General features: G+C 28.4%; 2 protein-coding genes across 4 annotated transcripts; one reads left to right on the forward strand and one right to left on the reverse strand.

The window, feature by feature from the left end:
• The first annotated feature begins 5932 nt into the window (after positions 1 to 5932).
• LOC110606869 (transcription repressor KAN1) lies at positions 5933 to 14158 on the forward strand. 3 transcript variants are annotated; one of them, XM_021745854.2, is made up of 6 exons: positions 5933 to 7592; positions 7745 to 7821; positions 8296 to 8341; positions 8739 to 8904; positions 13326 to 13422; positions 13532 to 14158. In XM_021745854.2, exons 1-6 carry the CDS (start codon positions 6689 to 6691, stop codon positions 13643 to 13645), a joined length of 1404 nt encoding a protein of 467 aa, XP_021601546.1. In that variant the 5' UTR covers positions 5933 to 6688; the 3' UTR covers positions 13646 to 14158. The 3 variants fall into 3 exon arrangements, with proteins under 3 accessions (XP_021601546.1, XP_021601552.1, XP_043807208.1); XM_021745860.2 differs by having other exon boundaries at positions 13329 to 13422; XM_043951273.1 differs by having other exon boundaries at positions 13332 to 13422.
• Positions 14159 to 17429: 3271 nt separating this feature from the next.
• On the reverse strand, positions 17430 to 19792 carry LOC110609887. The gene is made up of 3 exons (XM_021749719.2): positions 19402 to 19792; positions 18892 to 19129; positions 17430 to 17865 (listed from the first exon to the last, which is right to left on the reverse strand). Exons 1-3 carry the CDS (start codon positions 19675 to 19677, stop codon positions 17711 to 17713), a joined length of 669 nt encoding a protein of 222 aa, XP_021605411.1. The 5' UTR covers positions 19678 to 19792; the 3' UTR covers positions 17430 to 17710.
• Positions 19793 to 19961: the final 169 nt, after the last annotated feature.

Below are 19961 nucleotides of genomic sequence, written 5' to 3' on the forward strand. Positions count from 1 at the left end.
TATTTTACATTTTTAATGCATTTCAACTTAATTTATATATATATAGGAAAATATGACAAACAATGATTTATTAATTTATATTATTTGAAGTAAGGTATGAAAAAAGAAGGTAAGTGTGAAGATTACAGTGATACCCTTGTTATATTATAATATTTAAATTGATTATAATCAAAGATTTTTTAATTTTACATAAAATATTATTATTATTATTATTTGGTTTAGTGTGTAATTATTAATATTCTGTACCTTGCTATGGATAAATCCTCAATGCCATGGAATGTAACTGGCTGGATTTTTTATTTGGTCTGGCAAATTTTGAAGTTCAAATTTTAGGCAAGTTCTCCGATATTTTTATTTTATTGTTTTGTATTTTTATTTATATCATACAAAAATTAATAAAAATGTTAAATATATTTAATTAAATTAATATCAATATTCGAAATTTATTAAAACTTGGTGGGGTTTCAGATGCAACTTTTTCAATATTTTATTTATCATTTATACACATAAAATAATTGTTTTTTGTGTTGAAAATTAGCTGAGAATTTTATATATAAATTAAAGTACTTAATAATTAACTTTTAAAAAATTAAAAGATTTGATAATGGGTTTTTCTTTTGTTAATATAAAGTTGGGTGTATAAAATTTAAAAAAAAATGATAAATGAAAAACATAAAATTAAATAATTAATCAATTTGAAAAGCCCCTAGATTAACGGGCCTAAGGAAAGGCAGACATCCCTATAAAATTTTAATTTTTAGGGAGTATCTTATAACTCTATATTTGCCCTCTCATTCAACAAAAAATAAAAAATTAATTTTTTATTAGTATAATTAAATAAAGATTTAATAAGTCTAAATTTAACAAATTAAAATTATTTTTAATTAAATTAAATTAAATTATCATTAATTTAACATAATTATATTGAATTTAAACCGATTAAATATATTTTTTTCTTTAGTTTTTATTTTTCAATCCAATTCAAATGCATTGCTGTCATTGTACCTTTACATACTACTTTTATAGGAATAGATATTATTTTAATTTTTTAAAAATGCTTTTTTAGATAAAATTAATTAAATTCAGCTATTATAAAATGATTACTTCAAATGAAATTAATAAAATTAAATAAATAATAAAAATATATAATTTATCTGATAAATCTAAATTCTTTCATCCATAACAATTTATTTTATATCATTCTTTAATTTTACAGCTAGTTTTTTTTTTGCATAGGCAATTGCCAATGAATCAATTTTTCATTTTTTAAAGGAAAGACATTATAAATGATTTTTAATTGGGTCATACTATAATTATTTTTTGAAATTTTATTAACATTTTTGAAAATTTAAATTATATTAACATTAGAAAAATAAAAATATTTTAAAATAAAGTGGAGATTTCATATTTATAATTCATACTTTTTGGATATAGTTATTTTCATGATAAATTTATAATATTTGAAGTATAAAATATTAAAATATCATAAATTATATTTTACATAATAATAAAAATAAATAACTTTAAAATTAAAATTTGTATTTTAAACATAAAAATAATTAACATATACAAATAAATTCATGAAATTATTATTTAAACTCAAACTTCCAAATAATTTTATAAAAATTATCCCAATATTTACTATCAATAAATTTATTTAATTTAATTGTTTTTTTATAACTTTCATGTGAATTTTTATTTTAAAATAAATAAAAATTCATAAATAATTATATTTATATATTTTTTGAAATAATTTATTACAAACCAAACGTATAAATATTTAATTTAATTATTTAGGATTATTGGAGCCGCACTTTCCCAATTTAATTTCTAGAAAACCTAAACTAATAATTTAAACCAATTTAACCGATGTAAAAACAGAAAATTTCTTATTTTCATATTTATGTATTTTAATTTATATTTTTTAATCATAAAAAAATTACGTAAAGCTTAGATTTTAAATATTTTTAAAAATATTAATAATAATTTTTTAAAAAATATATTTAATATGATAAAAATGATTGTTATTTATAAAAATATATATTTTTGTATTCTTTAGAAATTATAAGTATAATTTGGAAAATAAATAAATTTAAAAGCATTATTAATTTGTTTAAAATAAAATAGGTGAATTGAATTTGTTATCTTAAAATCAATTGCATAGAATATAATTATATTAAATTATATTAATTTAATTATTTTTTTACAATCAATATATTCCAAATATAGTGTAATATTCTTCTTGCATGGTCTTTTTTTAGCTTTTCTATTTTTATGTAAAAACTAATTTACTAATGATATACAGATAAAAAGGATATTTATATACCTTTTAAAATATATTTATATGAATTTTACACGTGCTCATGGTAAAATATTTAATTTTCAACTGAAATTTTAAGTAAAAGTTATTAAAAGTTCCTCATAAAGAATATTTTAGGATTACTTGCTTTAAAATTTAAATTATTATATTAATGTCAAATAATACTAAAATATTAATATTATTTTATATTATTTGTAAATGAGTTGTACAATTAATAAATAAAAATATTTATATTAAAAATTAATATATTAACACAACAGTTGTACAATGGACTCTCTATTTATATTTTTATATAGTTTAATCTATCATTTCGTATAATAATAATTAAAATTAGAGAACAATAATATACTTAAATTGAATTAAATAATTAACTATTTAATATTAAAAATATATGATTATTATATTATACGTTTTTTTTAAAAAATTTTAGTATTTTAAATTAATTTACGCTTATTAAATTTGTATTTTCTGTGAAAGGCTAGGCAGAATGAATTTAATTGGTGTGTTTTTTATTTTGTAATGAAGTGGATGGGTGGTATTTGATTTAAATTGAAATAATTAATTAAATTGAAATAATTTAATTTTTTTAATTTTATAATTTTTTGATTTGATTTAGTTTATTTTTAATTTTTAAAAAATTTAAGGTTTCAATTGATTCTAATTACATGAATATTACCTCTAATTTTATTTAATTTAATTAATTTTTATAAGTATTTAAATTTTAGTATTTATTTTATCAAATTTGATATAATTTTAAATTGAGCTTTACACCATGATTGATTTGATGGGAGAGAGAATGAGCATAATTTTGTATGGTATATAGCTGTAAAATAATAATAATAATAATAAACTGGGTATTCCATATTCTCCACCATTCATTCTTGTCAAAACAGAGCACCAATTAATGAAGTACACGTGGGATATTTATATTAGCTGTAATCCAGAAGATTGATTTAATCATAACCCTACGATCATCGTCATATCATCTGAAACACTATTCAATGGCCCCGTGCTCCTCCATTTCTAGCCATGTTTTGCCCTGTCCTCAAAGACATGGATTTTTCTTTTCCTAATGATTATATAAGATTTATTGCTCATTTTTATCTATATATTTAAGAAAAATATTAAATTTAACTTATTATTTTTTTAAAAAAAATTAATATTAATTTAATTCAGTCATTAAAAAATTTTATTTCTTAATTCTTAGTTTAAATCAATAAATGAAGAGATTTAGTTTAAAAATGATAAGACTAAACTTCTTCATTTTTTTGCTAAATCATTAATTCAAGAAATTTAATTTAAAATTTTTAGCTTTAGGATTAAATTGAGTTTAAATTAAAATTTTTTATTATTGAAGATTAAAAAATTCTGAAAATTGACTAAATCAAATATGAGGGGAATTCAACGCATTGCCGATCACATAAGTAATTTAAATTTTATCATAAATAAATAAATTTGTAAAATATAAAATATGATAAATTTTGAAAATAGAATGTAACTAATAAAATAATGCCATATCATATATATCATTAAAATAATTGATTAAAAGAAAAGCTAGGACAAATAGAATTTTTGAGGGTTTGGATATTCACTTTGCTGTTTATTTAGGTTTTTTCAGAGTAAAAGATACATGTTTATATAATTTTTATAATAAGAATCATAAAAGAAAAATTTATATACCTAACAACTTAATTAATTAATAATACTAAATATGATTTAAAAAAAAAACTACTCTCTATATATAATCAAATAATTTATATACAGGTACGAAATGAATTAGCTAGATTAATGAAAAAACATGCTATTCCTAATCAAGTTAACAAATAATTTAAAATAAAAGTTATTTACATAAAAAATACGTTAAATTATGAATTTTAGTAAATAATAAAAATTGTATTATAGATTACCCAATAAATTAAATCTCACTATTTTAATTGATAGGGAGCTCTTATATTTGGAATATTTTCCTCTAACAAAATCTTACCTGTGATCAACCTAATGTGTAGAATAACTACGACATCCATATTTATTTTTTATAAAAAGGTTAATTCATTAAAAAATAATGAAAAGTTGCTCAACGTGATGATATTTTGCATAAAAATACCACTGCTACTTGATATCAGGCAGAAACTTATTTTATTTCTTCAATTCTGCTCGTGATTCTGAAACCATTTCTCTCTAAATTCTGCTGTCATCTTCAAATTTGGATAATTTCAATTGGTTTTGTTAAGTTGATGAAATTTTATTTTAAGTTCAAGATTTTATTGATTATAGTTTTGTTGTGAAAAAATCTGAGATTATATTTTAACGTGGTGTTTCTGGTTTCTCGGAAGGTAATGGTATGCTGGTAATTGTTGAAATTTTAATTCTCATGTTTATTCTTACAATGAAATTTTTGTCTTTTAATGGGTGTATTTTTATGAACTGTTTGCAAGTGATTCAAGCTATTCGATCTTCACATTCAGATATTTCTGAACTGAATTTGATTTTAAATAATTATAAATATTTGTTAAATTTTAGATATTTTTGTTAAATGAATTCCACGCCGTACCTATCAACTGATATTTGTCTTGATTAATTTATTTTTTTTAACTAAGAAATGAGAGAAGCAGAGACTTTAACCTATGTCCACCAAGTGAATTATATTTCTTTAATCTCTAGGCTAAGCTATCATTTTACTATTTAATTTACGGCACACAATAAAAGCAAATAAATTAATAAACATGCATATATATATACTATTAATGATTAAAATTTAATAATAATAATAATATTTAGTTTAGATACACCTTTTTTATGTTATTTTGAAAATTATTAAATGGAATGGATATTAATGGTTTTTTTTTTTGGAAAAATTTCTACATTATGTATTTAAAAAATTTTACTTGAAAAATATTAACTACAAAAAATATTAGGAATTTTTATCAGCCATAGAAATTTTATTAGAATTAAAGAAATCCAACAAAAATTTAATATGAGACGTTAATCTAACCCAAGTCAATATGCCTTCTATTTTCTAGTACATCCAACACATGTATTAATAAATAATTAAGATTTGAACAATGTAAATCCAACAATGGACAAGCTTCATTTTCAATAATTTATGTATTATTATATTAAATATTAAGAATTTAATATGCAAATGAATTATATATATATATAAACAATTAAAAAAAGCAATAATTAAATAAAAGAAATATTATATTTGATTAAGCCTAGGGTTTTGGAAACCGTAATTAAGAAATGACAGAGAGTCAATGAGCTAGCATGCATAGATAAATAAAACGTATAAAGAAAAAGAGAGAGAGAGAAGCAGAATGCATGATGATGGTGGACAAGATTGTTGAAAGATTAGGCGTAGAAGGGGAATATTTGGGAGTTAGATAGAGAGAGGATGAAAAGGAATTACAAAGTAATCTGGAATTAGGATTTATATATGCATGAATGCAAACAAAAAACCCTTTGTGGCTCTCTTCTCTCTCCATCCCAAAGGTCAACATTGCTTCTCTTGTCTATAAAAAAAAAAAAAAAAAGCTTTTAATTTTTTTATTTAATAAATAAATTCTTAAATATAATGAATAAAGTTATAGCGGAGAGAGAGAGAGGGAGAGGCGAAGAGGGTGGGGGGAAAATAATCCCTTAGGAAGGAGTCTCTCTCTCTCACACTTATAATATCCCGTCGTCTCCGGGGAAGGAAAACCAAAGTCTCCTTTTTTTTTTTTTAAATGAAATATTTATTTTAAAGTTTTGACCAGAGCGAGAGACCTTGTGTTCTTCTTCCCCTAGCTAGTGTCATTTTCCAAGATATACTCTCGAGGTGCACCAGACCCAAATCCTTCCTCTCTATCTCTCTCTATTCCATTTCCTTTCTATGCACTTTCTGGATTTCTTTTTTTTTTTTTTTTTTTAATTTGTAGATTTTTTTTCTTCCTCTTAGCTTGACAATACAGTTGCTTCTTTTATGCCCTCTCTCTCTAATCTCTATCCACCTTTACTCACTCTCTCTTTCTTGAGCATGTTTGTTTGTTGAAGAAGATTTATGAACCTTTAGCTCTTTGCTTCACCTCTCTACAAGCTCTCTCTCTCTCTCTCTCTCTCTCTCTTCCTGCTTTTCCTTCCTCCTTTAGGCTTTAAAGCATAAATCAACAACTTCTCTTTCAAAGCTTTTTTATCCATTATTATACCAAAGCAAAATCTCTCCCTCTCACATATATTCTTTCTCAGGCAGAAGAGGAAAAAGATTAAAAGATCCACTTCACTACTATATACTTGATACTTCTTTTTTCTTCTCATTTTCTTTCTCCCCAGTTAGATTAGCCAAGCAAAAGTGGGGGAAAAGCAACTGCTTGATAAAGAAACCAACTGAAAATGCCATTAGAAGGGGTTTTCGTTGAACCCTCTTCAAAACCACTTCCTGATCTTTCTTTACATATTAGTCCTCCCAATACTTGCCCTTCTTCCGTATCCAACTCCACCAACAATATTGAAGCAGATGCAAGCTTCAACCTTTTGATGAGCAGGCAACAAGGCATCCATAAATCCAACAATATTGGCTCCATAAGGACTAGTGATTCTCAAGCTTATAGTACTGAGCTCTCTCTCGCACACCCAGCAAATTCCTTCGATGAACTAACCAGAAACAAAAGGAATTTCACAGGTGTTGGAGCTGAAGATCCACCACGCAACACTTATCAACAAAGTCACCACCATCATCATCTACACCATTCTAGCACTCACTTAAGTAACTTAAATCACGGGGTTTCTCGACTTGATGTATCAGATGGGTTGAGGCCGATAAAAGGTATTCCAGTCTATCACAACCGTTCATTTCCGTTTCTTCCTTCGGAACAGTCGAGAGAGAATAAAGATCCCAAGATGTGCTTCTACCAAATGCCCTATCCATCTTCCTCTCTGTGCTCTCCTTCTGTTGCCCCTCACACTTCTTCACCTTATTATATTGGAGGAAGTGGTTTAGATCCCTTGCCCTTGCTTAAATCATCAGGGCCAAATCAATCCCTTCCTGCTTACAACCGGTTAGCGCCAACCACAAGGTTTAATGGGCTTTCAATGGATGCTTTCAAATCCCCACAACTGCACCACCACCACAATCAGTATGGACTTGGATCCGGTGAGGCTTCTCATGGGTTGATTAGATCAAGATTCTTGCCTAAACTTCCAACAAAAAGGAGCATGAGAGCACCGAGAATGCGATGGACAAGCACTCTTCATGCTCGATTTGTCCATGCCGTTGAGCTTCTTGGGGGCCATGAAAGTACAAACCTTTTTCCCCTGTGTTTCTTTTGCTTTTAATTTTTCTCTACTTAATTTAGCGATTAGTATTGAGTTCCAGCTGATTTATTAACATTTAAAGATGATTATTTTGTTTTGATCGATCTTTACTTTTCCTTTAATGGGTTGGCTTAGGAGCTACTCCAAAGTCAGTTCTTGAGCTCATGGATGTCAAAGATCTCACATTAGCTCATGTGAAGAGCCATTTACAGGTACAGCACAGAGGAAGCAACCTCTCTCTCCCTCTCTTTCTTTCTCTTTGTCTCTAAAATGTGAGGCGGCCTGTGTTGATAGTGAATCCCAGGGCCGGCACAGTAGCCAAAGAAGGCAGTGAGTGAATGAATGAATTAATTAAAAGAATAGTAGAGAGAAATGAGTCTGAAAGTTCTGAGACGTCTCAGGCAGACAAGCTTCTCCTTTTGAAAGAAGAGAAAGAGAGAGAGAGAGAAGAATGATAACAGACAAAAGTGGTCATTATTTCTCAATAATAAACATGTCATTACTACCTTATCAAACATCAACCTCGTGATTAATGATGAATCCAAGACGAGCCCAGAAGCCCACAGAGAAAGAAAGAAGGATCTGAATGGAATTTAGTTTATTATTAGATATTTTTTTTTTCATTTTTTTCATTTTCTCTTTTATATTGAATCGTGTTTGCTAAATGCTTCCCTATGACTTTGCAGATGTATAGAACTGTTAAGACTACTGACAAGCCTGCCGCCTCCTCAGGTAATTCGTATTGCTTAGTCTTCATTTTAACCTTTCCTTTTTTTTTTTTTCTTTTTTTTTTTCAAAAAAATTATTTTCCTCTTTTTTTTTTTTTTAAAAAAAAAAACAATTCACTCTCCGACCTCTGTACATTGTTCTTTTATCCATTTTAGAATCGTTTTTCAGTATTTTACCGCTCCTATTTGGAAAATTTTCTCCCAAGTCCATGCATTTATACTAAACCCTATTTAAGATAAAAGACACACATTGCCCACATGCACATACATCCATCCATCTATACATACATACATACATAAATATAAGCATGCATGGATACACTACATATATCTTTGCAGTCTGCATGCATTGCTTATGTACATTCATTTGATTTGGCCCTTTCGGTGGTGTTTTATTGAAGGCCAATCAGATGGATCTGGAGAAGAAGACATATCCCCAATGGGCAATGGAAATGACCAAAGCCTACGGCGATTTACTGGTCAGAGAGGACCTTCAGATGGATCAGCAGTGCAACAAGAAATCGACTACTCTTCTACTGCTACTACACTCTGGAGTAATTCTTCAAGGTACTCTCTCTCTCCTGCAGTGGTTTCCTTTTTCTTTTGCATGGTACCTTATAGCTTAGAAATGCAAACCCACGTCCACCATTTTTGAAGAATAAAAGAGTTATTGTGGCAGCTTTTGCTTTGTTCCTTTTCTTTTAGGCTTTTCTTTTTTCGTGGAAGATCTTCCTCCTGAGATGAGATTAATTTGCAGTTAGCTTTGATGCTATTAGTGTTAAGAATTATTTAAAGAAAAGATACTAAGTGCAATCAAATATGCGCTAATTAGGATAAGAGAAAGCAACCATAGCTTCATGCACTTTTTCTTTTTCTAGCTTTAATTAGAACAATATCGTATTACCATTCTTATCATCATTATTAAGCAATCTGGATGTTATTCCCTCCACGAAGGCAGATTTTGCATATTTATCATGACCAAAAAGACTACTTCCTTAGACTCAAGTGCTCTTCTTTTTTCCAAAGTTCTAATTAAATATGGAGCTCCTATTAATTAGTGCTCTTCATATTCCCTTCGTTTGTTCTTCTTTCCCACTTTACCACAAATCTCTTCTTCTTCTTTTTTGCTCTGCCTCTTTCCAATTTCCATGCTCTTTCCTCGCAAACTTGTTCGTGAACCTTGTTAATATAAGCTATAAGAAAGCAGTAGAAGGAGAGAAATACTTAATTATATAGTTATATCAGGTGAAAGTGCAAAAACTTGCTGTGTGTGCGCATTGAGGGTTATGAATGTTTGCTCTTGTTGCATCTACTAGGAGTTATAAATTAATGAAAAGCATTGATCTCAAAATTGAGAATCTGGGCCATAAGGATAAGGATGGTTTGTAATGATTTGCACATTTTCTAATCATAGATATTGTTTGTTTTAGATGAAAATTCGTCAAAATTTTCAAAAATTTTGTTGATTAAATGATAAAATTTGTTGTAATAATAGTGATTATATACGTAAAATGTGTGTGTTAAGAACATATCAACATTATCAAACTTTAGTTGCATGTTCTAATCAAATGGCTATAAAAAGTTTTTACTACAATATGTGCCTTAGCTTAGATATATTCAAATTGTCTCCTGAATTGTGAAATCTTGAAAGTTATACAACAACATGAATTTTTTTTTTTCTAAAAAAACCTTCAAAACTTCCTCATTGGATTCACTGAACTAGCTATCTCAAGCTTTCTGTAGCAGCATATATAGAACTCACATTAATTACTGAAGGAAAAAAAAATCAGAAAGGAATTTCAGATTATTTTAATTCATTTCACCTAGGATGCCCTTAGGCTTCCTTACTTTGAACAAATTTTGATTTTGCTAGAAAGGAAATGAAATCCTAATTGAGGTTTTTCTATAATGAAATCCTAATTGAGGTTTTTCTATAATAAAATCCTAATTGAGGTTTTTCTTTAATAACATATAGAAATAGAGGGAAAAATTTAAACTAAGTGAGAATTCGATAGTAAGAAAAGAAACCACTAGATTAGAGATCAGAGCTTAGATCTCTTAGATTTACTCAAACACACTTACTATTATATTAAGTCTGTGAGTGCTTTGAACTTTCGATTTTTAATAATTAATTTTGATGTTAAATTTAATATTTTATTTTTAATAAATTATACCCCTCTTTCTTCTCATATATTTTTTTAAAAGATAATTTTATAGAAATTATTGTGAACACATAAAATCTTTTAATTTTTAAAATTAGAAATTCATACAAAAATATTGTGAATATCAATAATCATCATTTTGTTAATATAAAATACTAATTTTGATTAATTTGGGTCATAGTTAATTAATTATATTGGCTATAATGAAAATATACTTTTAAAATTGCATTTTCATCGAAAAAATAAAAAAAAAATTTAGATTTTAGTATTATAATATATGTCACATCAATAATAGTGGAAAAAATAAAATTTTTAATTTGATTATAGGCTATAATTAATATAAAACTTTAAAATTAGTTACAAGCTATATAAAAAAAGCTCTTTCGGATTATTTAGCTTTTCAGAGATTATATCATTAGACCTAAAATTTTAAATTTTGTTAAAGTTTTCGTGCATCCATATTTAATATTTTTAATAAGTAATTAGTGATTAGTAAAAATAGGAAATTAACCGCATTCATTATCATTTATAAGTTAGAGTAATTCTTACATGATAAAAAATAAATAAAAATCATTAGGCTCCGGCATCTCCCCACTGATACCACCCCCTTTCTGCCATGGACCACCAATCCTCACCGTCTGCTACACTCGATCAACAACAAATCAACAAATAGAGCATGGCAGAAGAATGAGCAGAGGGAGAAATGCAGAATACTTGGAAGGAGCAGAGTGAGAAATTATGCTGGTGTTAGTGCAAGAGAGAGTGAGGGAAGGATTCAGAGAAAAATTGGCTTAATAAAAGCCAAAATACTTGATTGCCCATAGGAATTGCCAGTCTTTACTTTATTCTTTTCTCTCTTTGTGCCGCTTCTCCTGCTTGAGAAAGAAATGCACTTATCCTGAAGTCTGAAACTAGCGCTACGTACAAGTTCTTCCATGGCTATTTTACAACGTCATACATAAAAGCTTTCAAGACACTGAGCTGTGATAAGAAAGTTGATTCAGTTGTTGAGGCACTTCATGTGGGTTCTTTGAATTTGAGAGCCATTGGGATCCATGAAGTTGAGGATAGGAAAAAATAAGCCGGAGAAAAGAGTGACTACTCTTTGATAATGAAGAAGTGGAATAATTGGCATAGGATGAGGGATAGAGAGAGATATATTAGGATAAACTAGAACAAAGGGATAGTAAAAAATTTTGCTACATGCATTGATTATATTCTAGGTATTTGGGGATTAGTATATATTCTTTATCTTTTGATTCATCCCAAAAAATTTACTTGTTTAAATGTTAGATAAAAAATAAATGCACTCACATATTAAGTCCAATAATAAGTGTATCTGAGTAAATCTGAAAAATTTTAAATTTTATTCTTTCGATTCTCAATTTGCAATTAAAAAAAAATAACTAAATAATTTTTAATTTTCTTTTAATTTAATTCAAAATAATTGATGTAAATTATTTAATAGTTTTTACCTGCTAATTTTCTATTAATTTATTAATGTGAGACCTTTAGTCACATGAATTTAGTCATAAGAATTCGGTGTGGACAAGAAATTGATAATATACATTTTATAAAAGCATTTAGTCACATGCATTGATTGGCTCTTTCTTTTTTTTTTTTTCTTACTCTTTTTCTCGGTTAAAGATCAAAGCCTAACCCTAAGAGAAGTAAACCCAATTTTACATTGCTTGCGGCTTCTAGCTTTATTGCGAGCCAAAGGAATTGTGGCTTCTAGCTGTATTGCTTTTGACAGTGATGAGCAAAGGGGGCCAAGGGTCATTGTCCTGAAAATTTTTAAATTATGAAGGGATATTTAGGTAATTTTTTATATAATAAAAAAATTATCACTAAATTTTTATATATTTAAAAAATTTATTAATTAATCTTTATTTTATAATTATTCAATTAAAAATATTTTATATTTTATAAAATTAAAATTTTAAATATTTTTATCAAATAAATTCTTTTTCATCTTCAATACTATTTAATTATTTAATTTTAATTGTTTATTTTATTTTTTTCCTTCCGTTCTCTATTTTTTCCAATTTAAAAAAATTTATTTTTTATCTTTAAAATTAACTTTAATACGTATTTTTTAAAAAATTATTTATTCATTTTATATGCTATTTTTATTATTAAAATGTAATTATTTCATTTAATTAGTTTTTAATCTATTTATATAATTAAAATTATTCACTAAATTATCTAAATTTAGAAAAATAAATTTTAAATTTTTATAAATAAAATTATTTTATAAATAATATTTTATTAATTAATGAGTTTCATGAACTATTTAAATTTAAAAAATAATTTAACTTTAAAAAAATATAAATTAATGGATAATAGATTAGATTATTTAAATTTAGAAAAAATAAAATGAAAATATTGTTTTTAAAATAATAGGTTAAATAATTTAATTAAAAAAAATTACAGTAAATATTATATTAAATTGATATGTTACTTTAAAGTATAATTCTTTTATATGTTTGTATGTCATAGTAGAAATGGTTTTTTCTATAATAAATATTATTAAAAATTAATTTTATTAAGAAATCATTTATTGATAGAGTGATTATTAATTTATATTGAAAAATATATTTGTAAACATTTAAAAATGAAGTTGTTATTAATATATTTTAATTAATAAAAAAAATTATAATATTTTATTAATTCTTATAAATTTTTTGAATAAATATTTATTTTATATATTTTATTTTACTTAACCATTCATTAAAATTGAGCCCAAACAAAATTTCAACAGTCACTAGTTTTTGAAGCAATTTAAAGTTGCAAACTAACCAAATCTCTTGCATTACATGTCAGTAGTAGAGAAACCTGGCCACAGACAAACTCCAATGACATGGATGGGCATAGAGAAGCAAAATTGCAGACACAACAAAGATCTGGTCACCCAGTTGAGGTAAGTACTGGAATCTACATCTTGAATTGCACATTTTGTATAAATTTTTCATTTGGAATTCACATTTTGTGTGTGGTTGGTCACCTAATGTGCAAAACATATTATGCAGGAATGCAATTCAACTAAGTTGAAAGGCTACTTAGGAACCAATTTAGATTGCAAGAACCCAAGCTTGGAATTCACATTAGGCAGACCAGACTGGCAAGGAAATGAACGTAATTAATATAATTTTGCTATACCTTTCTTGTCTAGTGATCTTTTCATTGGAATTTCCTTGGAGTGTTTCAGTGTAGTCTTCAAGAATGAGAAGGCATAGAGTTATTTATATATATAAATATATATAAGATTGTTAACAAAGCTGGAGGAAGTTGAAGAAGAATGATGAGGAAGAGAGTCGGGTTAATTTCTTTCTAGTTCAATGCATTTTCAAGTCTTCTTTTTAGTTGAGACGTATGTTTTGGAAGGATTTGCATGTGGCTAATGAAAGAGTTGTAATAGAAAACAAAGCATGAGACCAGGAAACCTTGATTCTGCAGTTTGATGAAGAGGGTATATATAGCCATCATCAACCGATAGCTCTAGCCATATCAGAGGACAAAATTGCACCATAGTTAGGGTTTCTGTTATTTTTGTACTGTGTTTGGTTACTTAGTAATTCACTTGTAAAGCTTAAATTTGCTGATCATGAAACTGGCAATCTTCTTGATTTTGGAGAGAACTTTCTTTCTTTTAACAAGTCAACTTTATTATGACTTATTAGCAATTATATTCATTGTGGTCCTCAAAAAGAAGAAAAAAAAAAAAGAAGAAAGGACATATGAATTGGGGTAGGTTAAGAAGAGATGCATGACGAACTCACTTTCTCCAATCATTAAAAGCCATAACCTTTTCCTTCAAAACCGACCATGGAGAGTGAAAAAAACAGATAAAACCTTAATTTAATAGTAATTATAATAAAATAATATAATATTTGATGGATATTATTAGAAATGGGAACAAACAAAAAAAAATAACAAAAGAAATTAGGTCTTCTTGGTGTTTAAAATACAAAAGAAAGAAAAAGGCTTTGAAGAGCAAAAGTGCATTTATGAGAGAAAAGAGAGAGGCAACTCAATATAAAGTGGGCAATTTTTCAGTGTACATGTACCTATAATCTGAATGTATAAAATTTTAATGAATTCCATTATTAATTTATACAATAGATAAGTTTATTAGAGGTTTTTTTTTCTGCTTCGCTGTTTGAGGAGAAATTTGAGATTTATAAGATTTTAAGAAAACGTTAGTTGCTTTTCAATTTTTTTAAATGTCAACGTGTAAAGATAAATACTGAATAATGGTATATATATATATATATTCCATTGTTTAAATTAAGAGCATATTTATTTATTATATTTTATAAAAGGAGGAATTGTTTTGTCTTTTATCTCTCACATAGTGTGCATTGAAGGGTTGCACAGAATTAACATATTTTTTCTTATAAGTTTCAATACAATCAACATGTATTTTTCTTATTTCTCTTTTCACGGTATTAGAGTGGGTTAAGATTTTTTGTTCTATCTCCATCCTCTCTATTTCTCCTCAAAATCGGTCATCTTTTTACTGTATTTAACACCTCCCCACCAAAATCGGTTTTGCATGCTAAATAGATCTCATGCGGAATGAGAAAATAATAATAAAAAAAATAAAACTATAAAAATAAAAAATAAATAATCCATACTTTTATAAAATATAATAAATATAACCATAATTTAAGATAATAGAATATATATAAAAATATACATCACTATTCAGTATTTATCTCAGCGCCTATTCAGTATTTATCTCAGCGCTTAAATCTATCAATTTCACCGATGAATTTGCATTTCACCTTGTACACCCATTTGCAACCTATGACTTTTTTACCTTTAAATAAAATTATAACTATCCGAACTATTGTACAATTTCAGATAATTTATACTGCATTTCATTAATTCAATTGGCGTCTTCAGTGAGGATTCATTAATCCCTTCATGTTTCCACCACTGCTCAGCTTGCAAACCTGCTCATAAAGCCATTATTTTTAGATTAACATCAAACACTTATATTTCAAGTTACCTATGGTCTCTTTTCCGATTTTAACTTACAAGAGAAGTGTATAAATAAATACTGAATAGTGATATATATTTGTGTGTATATTCTATTGTCACGAGTCATTGGCATATTTATTATATTTTATAAAAGCAGGAGATATGTGATGCAAGTGCGATAAAATCAAGCGGTTATTAAAGATTTCGTATTTATTTAGTTAAAAATGAATTATTTAAAGTGAAATTAAACTTTTTTCCCTTAATGGGAAATTAACACCCACCGGATGATATTCCATTGGATTTGCTATATTTAAAAATTAAATTTCAATTACATAAACAGTTAAAAGAAATAGGGTAATTTACGATTTAGTCCCTGGGTATTACCATTATTAACAAGTCAGTCCCTGTATTTTTAGAAACCTATTAAAACGTCCTTATATTTTCTCTCCGTCAACGAAATAGTCCTTCTGTCTATTTTTGCCGTTAAAAATATAGTAAAAGACTATATTACCCCCCATTATTTTTCTCCTTCTCCTCCTCCTCCCTTTTCTTCTTCATCAATTCTTCTTCTGCTTCTTCTGCTTCTTCTCCTTCTCCTTCTTCTTTTGCTTCTTCTCCTTCTTCTTCTTCTTCTGCTTCTCCTTCTTCTTCTTTTGCTTCTTTTTCTTCTTTCTCTTCTTCTTCTTCTTCTCATTCTTCTTCTTCTTCTTTTTCTTCTTTCTCTTCTTCTTCTTCTTCTTCTTCTTCTTCTTCTTCTTCTTTTTCTTCTTCTCCTTCTTCTTCTTCTTCTTCTTTCTCTTCTTCTTCTTCTTCTTCTTCTTCTTCTTCTTCTTCTCCTCCTCCTCCTTCTTCTTCTTCTTCTCCTTCTTCTTCTTCTTCTTCTTCTCCTTCTTCTTCTTCTTCTTCTTCTTTCTCTTCTTCTTCTTCTTCTTCTTTTTCTTCTTCTTCTTTTTCGGAGGAGGAGGAGGAGGAGGACGAAAGAAAAGACAGGGACTATTTCGTTGATAAAAAGAAACGATAAGGACGTTTTAATAGATCTGAGAAAAGATAGGGACTATTTGGTTGACATAAAAAAACGATAAGGACGTTTTAATAGATATGAAAAAAGATAAAAATATTTTAATAGATTTTTGAAAATGTAAGGACTAACTTGTTAATAATTGTAATATACAAGGACTAAATAAATGGTTTTATTTGAGGGTAAAATTGGATTTTAAAAATTTTCTCTCTCCTCCTTTATCTAATTTTAACGGAAAATAGGACGGAAGGACTATTTCGTTGACGAAAATAAAACATAAGGACGTTTTAATAGGTTTCTAAAAATACAGGGACTGATTTGTTAATAATGGTAATACCCAGGGACTAAATCATAAATTACCCAAAGAAATACTCGTGTTTCGCTTCAATCGAGCGGATAAACGAGTGGATTGGGGCCAAGCTCGACTAAGCCAAACATAGATTTACTTTACTTATGATTGAAAATTCACTTCTTTAGTTTAATTATTCGAAATTATATTAATAAATTATTACATAATATATTATTTCTTAAATTATCTATTCTTTGCATTTGAAATGATATTTATAATATAAACTATATAAATAAACAGTTTTTAAAAATTTTTATGTATATCTATTATAACTGAAAAGTTCAAAATGTACTTCAATTAGGTAAGGCTGATTTAGGTTGGGCTCAAAATATCCAAGAATAGGCCCAGCTCAAAAATCACCCACGTAGGCGATCCTTTTCGCCGGACCGGCCGCCTGGCCGCGGCAGTCCCCAATAGCCTGGCATGTCCACAATCAGCATCTTAAAGTGAACAAATCAAAAGAAGACGTACATGAAACCACAATGAAATTTTAACCAGATCTAAATTATTCAATTTTAGATGCATGCTCATTAGGATGCAATTAAACGTAATGGTGACCAGAAAACAATTCATAGAAGGGAAAAAAAAACTATACACTCATTTCATTACATTACACTAATGAAATCCTTCACAGCTGCATCTTATAATTACACAAATACAGAGTTTGAACTTCGAATAAGCATATATCTGACATCGCAATGCCCATCACATGTGCTTTCGAACTGCGGTACTAGATTGCACCAACAAAACTATCATAGCAGTGATGAGGCTTGAGGAAGTCGTTAAAGGCCAAAAGGACGTGTAAATGTCCAGCCAAACAAGGATATCCACATACAGACTTCATTGCATCATGGGTCAATCCGACACCTTGTCTGGATCCTGAAAGCGCTTCACATGCCGACCAGAAGAGTAAGCTGAAATTGCTGATCCAGTCATCCTCAGCGAGCGCTTAGCTACGCCCACACTTTTCTTTGTCACCAACCAGACAGTCCAGAAAAATCCAATCCAACCTGATTTACACAGTTTTCATATCCCAAAGTTTACGCACAGGAGCACATTAGGCTAGTAATATCAAACAATATGGCAGGCATTACATAATCTTATGCCATAATATCAAGAAGATATTAGATCAGAGACACCACGAGTAGAAAGCTATAAATTGTCATCATACAATTTTAACAGTATCTGAGAACATTTGTCCAGACACCAGTAAACGTTCAAACTATCAAGGAACCAGAACTGGATGTTCATGCATGCATGTCAAGATGAAACAACAAAACAGCCCCAGGTAGTCCTGACCAACGGGTCAGGCTGGGCCATTTTGGTTCCGGTCCCTGGAACCAAAAGCCCAGACCAGGTTCGGACCATAGAGTCTCATACCAATAGTTGAAAATTGTTCCGATCTTCTTTTTTTTTTTTTTTTCAGAGAAAAAAACTGCCAGTTTGAATCCCGAGACAGAGAACAATCCAGTTTCAGTTTGGATCCAAGGAGCTTTAATCCAGGTCCGGACTGATTGTGCTCGAGTCTACTCACAAGAATCCACAGGGATAGGGCAATTAAGGGTAGAACATAATATAATTTTATCTAGCTATCATTCTCAATTTGTCTCCAAAAACATTATGCATCATTATCGTTGCAATTGCAGCCTCTCTCTTTTTTTAATTCAAGTCAGGTACTCATAAAAATAACTAAATGCTGCTAAAGACTTTTCTCCCTCATTCATTATCTTTTTGGAAGGCTTGGTGTTTGATTGAAAACAAAAGGCCACCCTTAGAATTCAAAATACATCAAACTTGATTCCCACACTAAAACAATTCAATTGATTTCTTTTCCAACAATTCTAATGTTTTGAATGAAAAAAAAAATTCAATTCTTTTTAATTTAAAAATTTTTTATTTTAAAATAAGTTCGAATCTTGTACCTCATTTGAATTCTTTTTCTACAAAATTAATAATGCCAAATGAAGGGGATAGGAATAACTCTACAATTTCAGGGACATATAAATGGGCATATTGAAAAGTTTATTTTGCTCTACCTGTAGCTACAAGAACAGCTATAATTGCTGAAATTGTTGCTGTGGAAATGACAAATATAGCAACCGATAAGGCCCCAATATATATAGCTGTTACGCAAGCAAAGAAAAAGGCCAAGAAGCCTCCTACAGCTGCCAAGGAAATGAGAAGAGAGACGACAATTGCATTGACAGTGGCTGCCAGAAAGAAAAGCATAAACACAAGCAGTCCTGTCAAGGTTAGAAGAGTGATAGTCCCAACCTGCAGAGGTTTTAAAAGTTAACAATCATCAAATTTGTAAAATTAGGTACAAATAGGAATCCATACTCGATGTCATAAAGCTCAATGAAAAAATAAATTCGGACATTATCTTACTTTTCCAGTTGCTTGAATTAATTAAAGTTACCCATTCTTTTGTCGATTATTATCATTAAATAAATTACTAAAATTTAATTCAACAATAAAACATATAAAGTAAAATTAAAAATAAAATATTGCTAAAGAAGTGAAAGACTGATAGTAACAGTACTTACAGAAATTACGAGAAGTAACCGCAGAGGGCTGCCTCTGCGAGTCCACAGGAGAACTTTCCGGCCAGTGTTTGTAGTAGCGTCCCTAAGAAGAGGACCATTCTCCGATAAAGAGTTCTTGATCCGCTGCACTAGCGGTGCTGAAACATCGGAATCCTGGAAGAAGATCCTTCCTAGCATAAGATGAAGCACGTCGTAGAGAGTCTCCTTCCGGCGAGCAACTTTCTTCTGGCGATGGTCGATGCCGTTTACCCCTTCCGTTTCGACCGGTCCATCCATGGCAAAGAGAAAGAGAGAGAGAAATTGAAGTTAGATTGGGACCTAGGAGATATGGATTTCTCAACAAATCATAATTTTTTTTGGGGAACGGCTGCAGAGAGCACGATATTCTCTCCACCGTCCGATCAATTTTAATCTGCACATCTGGATTGGTGAAGTGCAGCTAAAAGAAATTGAGTACATAAATTTTACTTTTTTTTTTTCTCTCTCTCTCCTTGAGTTCATTTTTCTTCGTTCATTTATTTTTATTTCCTTTATTATTTTTAGTATAATATATTTTCCTT

This window comes from Manihot esculenta, chromosome 2 (genome assembly GCF_001659605.2).
Source record: "Manihot esculenta cultivar AM560-2 chromosome 2, M.esculenta_v8, whole genome shotgun sequence".
NCBI lineage: Eukaryota > Viridiplantae > Streptophyta > Magnoliopsida > Malpighiales > Euphorbiaceae > Manihot > Manihot esculenta.